This window comes from Octodon degus, unplaced genomic scaffold (assembly GCF_000260255.1).
Source record: "Octodon degus isolate 3935 unplaced genomic scaffold, OctDeg1.0 scaffold00037, whole genome shotgun sequence".
Lineage (NCBI taxonomy): Eukaryota > Metazoa > Chordata > Mammalia > Rodentia > Octodontidae > Octodon > Octodon degus.
Genome location: NW_004524613.1, coordinates 2,369,556 through 2,378,697, shown reverse-complemented (window position 1 = coordinate 2,378,697; position 9,142 = coordinate 2,369,556). Strand labels below are relative to the sequence as shown.

The 9,142-nt window shown below is 43.0% G+C and overlaps 1 protein-coding gene across 1 annotated transcript in view; it reads right to left on the bottom strand.

Annotated features, from left to right (window-relative positions):
- Positions 1–9,142, bottom strand: part of Tpx2 (TPX2, microtubule nucleation factor) — a 66,827-nt gene that overhangs the window by 8,798 nt on the left and 48,887 nt on the right. The window contains exons 11-13 of the mRNA XM_023714951.1: positions 6,964–7,105; positions 5,107–5,323; positions 89–184 (exon numbers count right to left, since the gene is read on the bottom strand). Of these exons, the coding sequence (XP_023570719.1) occupies positions 89–184; positions 5,107–5,323; positions 6,964–7,105 (455 nt within the window). The remainder of the gene's footprint in view (positions 1–88; positions 185–5,106; positions 5,324–6,963; positions 7,106–9,142) is intronic.

The window sequence follows — 9,142 nt, the reverse complement described above, 5'->3', positions numbered from 1 at the left end:
GTTGGGGAGCAAGGAGGGATGGAGGGGAAAAGTTAAGGCCCAGACTGCCTTTGAAAGTAGCAGAAACTCCCTACTCCTAGGAAATCACCTCATCTTCTTTGCTGGGTAGTCGGATTCTGTTCTTCAGTGCAAAGGCTGGAGACTTGGGGACAGTGACTGGAAGGACCTTCTTTTCAGGAACACCCTGCAAGGAGCACATAGCTCAATTAGCAGTTCCCAAGGGCCTCTTGACTCCAAGAAGAGCTCATGTATGGCCACAATGGATCTCTCCACACTCAGGACCCAAGCAGTGATCCCCCATGGATACCAAGACCTGCAGATGGTCATATCCTTATATAAAATAGGGTGGTGTCTGCATACAGCCTACTCACATCTGCCTTGTCATCTCTAGGTTTTCTTTCCTTTTTGTATTGTTGAGACCACGTCACACTATGCAGTTCAGGCTGCTTAGAACTCACTTTTGTAGCCCAGGCTGGCCTCAAACATGCTGCAATCCTCCTGCCTCATCCTCCCAAGTGCTAGGATTACTGGCATACACCACCATGCCTAGCCAGTCTAGGTTCTTACAGTATCGAGTATAATATAAATACTGCATAAGTAGTTACACATGTTTGGAATGTCTTTCTTGGAGTGGCTTTCAAAGCCACTTTTTGGACCATGCAAGATAATTACTCAAACTTTGCCTTTAATGTAACAAAACTGTTTCTGCCTCTAATATCTTTTATTACTCAGTCTTAGTTAAAAATATTTTTTAAAGGGGCTAGGAAGATAGCTCAGTAGCATAAGTGCCTGCCTGGCAAGCACAAGGTCCTGAGTTCAATCCCCAGTATACAAATAAATAAACAAACAAACAAACAAACAAACAAACGTTTTTTAAAACGGTTAGTCCCAAGCCAGGTGTAGTGGTGCACACCTGTAATCCCAGTACTTAGGAGGCAGAGGTAGGAGGATTGCTGGGAGTTTGAGGCCAGCCTGGGTTACAAAGTGAGCTTAGGACCCGTCTGAACCTTGTCTCAAAAAGACAAAAACGAAAAAGTCCTTTTTTTGCTACTGGGGCTCAAACTCAGGTCCTTGTGCTTGCCAGGCAAGCAGTTATGCTGCTGAGCTATCCCCCCGGCCTTTTTATTTTTATTTTGTTCTTAGACTCTTCAGTTCTACCATACAAGTCTAAGACCTAATCGCAGTTCTACCACCAACTCTTAAAAATATTCCTATGGGTAATATTTGATTCCAACTTCAAAGACTCCTTTTCTGATGGAACTGAGGGTATAAGTAGGTGACTCCTGCAATCACTGCTATCCAGGATACTACACAGGATTTTAAAGGCACATCTAGCTGGGCAACTTAGCAAGATTCCATCTCAAAATAAGATTTTAAAAGGGTTGAGATGGGCCGGGGAGATAGCTCAGTAGAATAAGCGCTTGCCTGGCAAGCTCAAGGGCCTGAGTTCAATCCCCGGTTCTGCAAATAAATAAATAAATATAAAAAATAAAAGGGTTGGGATGGTGCCTATAATCCTAGCACCGGGGAGACTAAGGCAGGAGCAAGTTGAGGCCAGCATGGACTCTATAGAGAGATCAAGGCCAGCCTACACTACACAGCAAGGCTTGTCTCAAAAAAAAAGAAAGAAACCAAGAATTGAATTAAAATGTTAGTACAAAGAGTGGCAAAAAGCAAGTATCAAATTCAAAAGCTATATGTGCTAAAGAAACAAAAAATATTAAGTAATTGTTGTGGAGTAGAATAATTTACTGTTTAAGAAATGTTGGGTTCAAAGTTCAGTCCTTCACACTACATAGATATCTCTTAGTGTCTGTTTCCTCATCTTAAAAGCAGGGACACTGCGGAGTGTGGTGGCGCACACCTGTAATACTAACACTGAGGAACCTGAGGCAGGAGGATCACTGCAAGTTTGAGGCCAGCCTGGGCTACATAGTGAGTTAAAGGCTAGGCTAAACTATACAGTGAGAGACACTGTCTCAAAAACAAACAAACAGGGAGCCGCAGACATAGTTCTGTAGTGTAAGTGCTTGCCTGGCAAGCACAAGGGCCTGTGTTCAATCCCCGGTTCTGCCAAAAAAAAAACCCCAAAAAGCAGTGAGGGTCAATATATGTATCTAAAATGTTACAATTTAAAAAAAAAAAAAAAAACATAAAAAAGAAAAAATTAAAATACAGTTATCATGAAAAAGATTACATAAAGCACTCAGAACACACGCACTTAATAAAAGAGCAGTTATCACTATAAGCAACATGCCAGCCTGTACTCTAAGTTCTTTACCTGAGCTTCCTCTACACTGTGCCCAACAAATCAAAACTCCAGGGCTGGTGCCCAGGAAATTCTTTACATAATATGAGCCCCACAGGATTCTGCCAACCAGCTGGATTTAGCAGACACTGTTCTTTAGCACAGCACCTCAATTCAGCAGCACCCTACCTCCCTAGTGCTTTCTAGGGAGGTTACCAGCATCCTCAGTACAGCCAGGTACAGCGCTACGCTGAGATTTTAACTAACTCTTTTTTCTTTTTTTTTTTTTTTTTCCCAGAACCGGGGACTGAACTAGATTTTAATTAACTCTTAATGAACTCTAGTCATCCTTCCTCACTTAACACTTCAGGTTGGCTTTTCTAGGCTACAAGAAAAACCATCTGTTTTAGGGCTGGAGGTGTAAAAAGGTTAGAATAAACTTAGTATATAACAAGCTTTATGTGTGTGTTGGTTATTATGTCATTCATGATAAAAACTACTAGTTTTCCATTTATGCATTTATTTATGCATTTATTTGGGGGCCGGAGGAGATAGCTCAGTCCTGGCAAGTACAAGGTCTTGAGTTCAATCCCCAGTACTGCCAAAAAAAAAAAAAAAAAAAAAAAAAACTCAGCATTTATTCCCACTGAAATTACTCTAAATTACAAATTGAAATGATTTTTTTTTTGAAATGATTTTTAAGTTGGGTTTAAAACTGTAGTAAAAAATAACTGTAGTGTAAAAAACAAAAGCACACAGGAGGGGAAAAAGCCAAATGCCTGGAGATAAGATGTTATGCAAAGCAAGGTACCAAATGGCTGCCGGCTGGGGACGCAGCTCAGTGGTAAAGTGCTTGTCTCGCATGTGTGAGGCCCTGGGCTCGATCCCCAGCACCAAGGCAAAGGAACACCAAATAACTGTTTAAAAGTCTTGATGAAACAATTTCTTTTCTCTGAGCCACAGCTTTCCTGAATATAAAATGAATGTAATACCAGGCATAATGGCACACGCCTGGGGCTGGAAAGATGGCTCAGTGGTCTAAAGCACCTACTTGAAACAAGCTTGGCAAAGCACAGGGACTGCGGTTCAATCCCCCAGCACCACATGCCAGCCAGCCCCGCCCCCTGGTGGGCTGAGCTGGCCACACACACACACAATAAATAAATGTAATAAATAAAAATAAATAAATATTTAAAAAATAATAATAATAATGGCACACGCCTGTAATGCCAGCACTCAGGAAGCTACGGCAAGAGACTGCTCTGAGTTCAAGGCCAGCCTGGACTACACTGTGAGTTTAAGGCCAGCATGAACTACAAAATGAGGCTCTGTATCAAAAACAACAATAAAAACCCTCCACCAACAAAAACTAAAATGAAGATATGAGCTGTTGGCACAAGGCCATGGGTTTAATTCCCAGCACTATGATGGATGGATGGATGGCTAGATGGGATGGATGGATAGACAGATAAAGCGTGCGTGCAGGCTTTGGCTCCAGCACCTGAGGTTTCCCTACAACCTACCTTTTTTGCCCTGCCATATTCAGAACCCTATTCATTAAGGGTACAATGACAAAGAAGGCAAAAGCACAACCCTTAGAAACCAATCACACAGGTGTTGGGGGTGGGGTGGTGTTTTGTTGTTAACAGAATGTGGCTTGTATCAGAGCTTAAAAAAAAAAAAAAAAAAAAAGCAGGGAAGAGAATTGTGAATAAAAGGGTTTTTTTTAATTAATTAATTTATTTATTGGGGGGGCAGCTCAGCCCACCAGGGGGCGGGGCTGGCTGGCATGTGGTGCTGGGGGATTGAACCATGGTCCCTTTGTTTTTGCTAAGCTTGTTCTAAGTAGGTGCTTTAGACCACTGAGCCATCTCACCAGCCCCCCAAAAGGTTTTTTTGAATTGAAAAAACTTTCAAGTGAAAGAGGATATGGGGAAAGAAAAAATTTTAGACATAATTATGACTTTTATAAGGCCTGCAAAACATAACTTTGACTCAGTGTTAAGAATACAAAATAAATGAAACTAGGTAACCAGCCAAAACCAATATATTGTGATTTTACCAAAAACCACAGCTGACTCTAAAACAAGCATAGGGCAGGAGACACAGCTCAGTGGCATAAGCGCCTGCCTGGCAAGCACAAGGTCCTGCGTTTGATTCCCAGTACAAATCAAATCAAATCAATCAATCAATCAATCAAGCGGAAAGAAAAGAGGACAGTAAGCTGGGTGTGATGGCATGGGTTCCAGCTCGCAGCTACTCAGGGGCTTCTTCTGCAGACGATCACTTGAACCTGGGAGTTGGAGGCCACCATAAGCATGTCAAAAAAATAAAGCCTATGATAGCTGTGTAGTTCATATGAAAACAACTGTAATATCTTACATGAGGGATGTGGGCATCTGGTGAGCTGGTATCCACGCGGTCGGTATAACCAGTCCCCCAGATGCGGAGGGGTGACTGCACAGCAGAAGGGTTTGAGCAATGCCCAACACAGAGTATAAATGTCAGTTATCATGACGAAGATGACAACACAGATGACAACTAAATACTGCCATGGCACAGGGCAAATGCTGACTTCTTCACCAACCTACCTAGAAGAAATCATTTTCTCCTAACTTTGTACAACACTTTAAATTGTGGGGTCTCTCAAATACTTCTGCCTACCTCATACTGTTTACAGACATGCTGTGTTCTTCGCGGGACTTTAAGTCCTTCTGTGTCACTTTACCATCTCTAGTTCCTTACATGACCACGCCCTGCTCCCAGTTACCGACTGGCCACTGCAAAACATTGTGCCTGGGCAGTTGTTAGTGCCGGGCGGGTGCTCCTGCAGCACACACAGCCTTGGCTATTCTTACCACAACGTCTTCCAAGATCTTAGTAGGGCAAGGTCTGGAATGAAATTCAAAGTGCTCATCGTCTGATTTCTTCTTTGACTCTCGATCCTGGATTCTTTTCTCAATTTCCAAATCAAAGCCAATAGGCTGAGTGGGTGGTTTCACAGGCGGTCTCTTCAGCAAGACAGGCCCACCCTCAAGAATTCTGGGATCTACTTCTCGAGCTTTGAATTTGTATCTGCAAGGTGGAAATTTAAATGATAACTATAAAACAAACTTGCATTTAAATGAAAACTAAATAAATAGGGGCTGTGGAGATAGGTCAGCAGTCTAAGCTCCTGCCTAGGCAAGCATAAGGATCCAGGTTTGATCCCCTGTACCACATGCCATGCCGGCCCCATGCAGGCTGAGTCTGAATAAAAAGCAGACTTTGTCTCAAAAAATAATAAACAAAGCAAAGCAAAACAAAACAGGTGAGAGAAAAAAAAATAGGATGGATCTGGAGACTGTCGTTATTGGCAGGACACACACACACACACACACACACACACACACCCCACAAAACCAGACTCAGGAAGACAAACAGCACATGGTCTAAAAACATGACAAGAAAGTCCAAGGAAGAGTACTACATTGTTTCTCCCTGCCCATAATAAGATCTAGTCAGAAAAGAGCCTTGAAAACTAGAGATCAAAAATGCCAGGCCAATCACCTGTCCTTGCTTTACCTGCCTTACAGAGAAGCCGAAAGCAAAACTGGAAATGGCAACCAAGGCAGGGATACGCTGGCTGAGCTAGTGTTTTTGTTCTCTAGTTTTCAAGGATGATTATTTTCTGGCTAGGTTTTACTTTCTGTTATCAGAAAAGAGGGAGGGAATAAGGGAGAAGGGTGTAAGGATAGGTAATAAAAGGAATGATTATGATGAAAAAACATTCTTTTTATTTAACCCTCCCCCGCAAAAAAATAAGTGAAACTAGAAAGGAGGGTGGGAAATGATTACAGTATATTATGTGCATGTATAAATTTGCCAAAACAAAACCCTTTAATCTGTGAATATGTACCAACATGCACTAATATAGGAAAAAAAAAACCCACATCATAGCCTGTGTTTTATTGCTGTTTTTTAAAATTAGCATAATTTTTAAAAATACCCATTTTTAATTGACGAATAATTTTTTTATTTATCAGGTTAAAAAGAAAGAAAATAGGTTCCAATGCTAACCACGAAGTTCTAATTTCCTCCACTGCCAGTACCTATTAATATCCCCTCAGTTAAAAAAATAAAGCTCATAGGAAAAAAAAAAAATATGGGCCAGCCAGATAGCTCAGCAGACTAAAGCACCTGCTTTGGCAGAGCGCAGCAGCCAATGTTTGATTCCTAGCCTGCCATGCCGGCCCCACCCCTGGGGCGCAGTGAGACTGCAATTGAGACTGGGCCTGGTGGTGCATGGCTGTAATCCCCGAGCTTGGGAGGCTGAAAACAGGAGAATCACTATGAGTCCAATCTATGTAGTGAGACTCTGTACACCCTGTAGACCTTGTCCTAAAATTATAAAAAAAAAATCCCGTAGGCAGTCAGAGTAGGAAGCCATCTAACCTAACGTCAAAAGATATTCATTAATGGAACTTTAAGCAAGTCCTCCCACTCCAGCTGCTGACTTAGATTTGTACCAGTTTACAGCCCACAGCATCTCCATGCTCCCACCTTCAGGCCTTGCATCTTACAGGCAGGTGTACAGCCTGCAGAACCTACAACTAAAGTGCCAAGGATTTTCATGCAAGGAAAATAGCAACTGTGTCCTCCTCATAGAACCTAGAACCATGAGGAAGCAGACCGGTTTCTGGGAATTCTTCTTCAGACTCTGCTGTGGGACTTACTGCTGCAGCTTCTCAAGCTCTTCAGCCTCCTGTTCTGCTGTGCTTTTGCAGGTCACAGGCCTTGCTCGGTGCTTGGTTTGCAGTAGAGGAGTCCGTGGCTTTGTGGACATCTTGGTCACAGAAGATCTGGAGGGTACCAGGCCTGGAATCAGAGATCAGAGACAGTCACCTCATTCGCAAAGACCTGGTTCACCTGTAGGTGCTGACTCAATTGTGCAGTCCTGAAGATAGGTTAGGAGACTGGGGTGGCTAGCCTCCACCGCAGCTGACACTGATCAACATGACAGACACTGTTCCATTCCTGAAAGCAAGTGGGTAATCTTCGTGTCACGACCTATATATCAAATCCATTCTCCTCTGATGGGCTCCCTAGTGTTACACAGGCCAGAACTTCTCTACTCTTAACACCAACTATTTTGCTTGTTATTGACAAAAAGGTTTTTGTACCTGATACAAAACATCTACAGACATCCTGCTTGCAACAACCAAGTTCAATTTCTGTGACTAGGTCACTAAATGAATCGGTTGCTAAATGAGACTTATACATATAGGTAACCACAATATTCACAACAAAGAGATGGTCAAAGGAAACTCCAGCTTGATGACTTTGCTCTTACTTGCATAAAGCTTACATGCAGTACTGCAATATACAACAAAATATAAAACTATGGCACTATATTACTGTACATTCAGCAAAAATTACAGTACTATATATTCAAGTTATACTATACAAAAAGATATATGAGGCTTTATAAACAAGATGCACAGAACTGTACACACACACACACACACAAAAAGATGAGCCAAATGTAGGAGTGGCAAGTTGAGTCCCAACAGCTGTCGAACAGGTACACAGCTGAACGAGAAATCACTGCATAGCAGAGCATCAACACTATTACTCAGAAATTGCTTCTTGGCCTTTTGGCCAGTATCAAGTAAAGACTATCTCTCACAGAACATCCAATGGAGAAAGTAAAAGGCCATTTTCATAGTACTGATATTAAGAGCATAAGTAACACAGAAAATACCAATTTACCTGACCAGGGACAATCCTATCAACTGTCACAAGATCTTATCACAAAACAGGAGAACATCAAAATCAAATCTATTTTAGAAATGGGGCATGCTGCCAGGCATGGTGGCGCATGCCTGTAATATCAGCACTGTTACAGGCCGAGGCAGGAGGAGCACCATGAGTTTAAGACCAGCCTGGGCTACACAGTGTTGAGGACCTACCTAAACTACAAAGGAAGACCTTGTCTCAGGGCCGGCAAGATAACTCAGTGGACTAAACACCTGCCTGGGCAAGCTCAACAACCAGGGTTCGACTCCCCTTGGTGCACTGAGCTGGCTGCCAAGACCAGGTGTGGTGGCTCGCGCCTGTAATCCCAGCGCTGGGAGGCTGAAAACAGAAGGATCTCTATGAGTCTAAACTGTGTAGGGAGACCCTGTACCAAATATGTAAAAAAAAATAAAAATAAAAAGACCATGTCTCAGGGCCACAGAGATGGCTCAGTAGAGTAAGCGCTTCCCTGGCAGGCTCAAAGGCCTGAGTTCAATCCCGGATTCTACCAAAAAAAAAAAAAAAAAAAGTATGAGTTTAGGGGCTGGGGAGATAGCCTGGCAGTCTAAGAGCCTGCCTGGCAAGCACAAGGACCCAGGTTCAATCCCCAGCCCTGCACGGTGCCTGCCACCAAAACCAGGTGTGATGGCATGTGCCTGTAATTCCAGTGCTGAGCAGACTGAGACAGGAGGCTCACTATGAGTCCAAACTGCATAGCAAGACCCTGTACCAAATAAATAAGTAAAAAAATACAAGGCTGTGCCTCAAAAAATCAAAAGAGAACCAACCAAATAGCTCAGAGGATTAAAGAGCCTGCAAGCAGGCGCAGGGATGAGGGGTTCAATTACCAGGCCTGCCCTGCCCCCAGGGTGCACTGAGAGAGCAATTGAGATTGGGCATGGTAGCACACGCCTGTAATCCCAGCACTTGGGAGGCTGTAAACAGGAGAATCACTGCGAGTCTGATCCAGTAGTAAGACCCTGAACACGACCCTTCCCTAAAAAAAATAAATAAATAAGGGGGCCTGCCCCTTAGCTCAGTTCTTTAAGTGGCTGCTTCAACAAAGCAGTCAGGCTCAGGTTGCTGTGATTCGAGCCCCACAACTCAAGCCAGCCA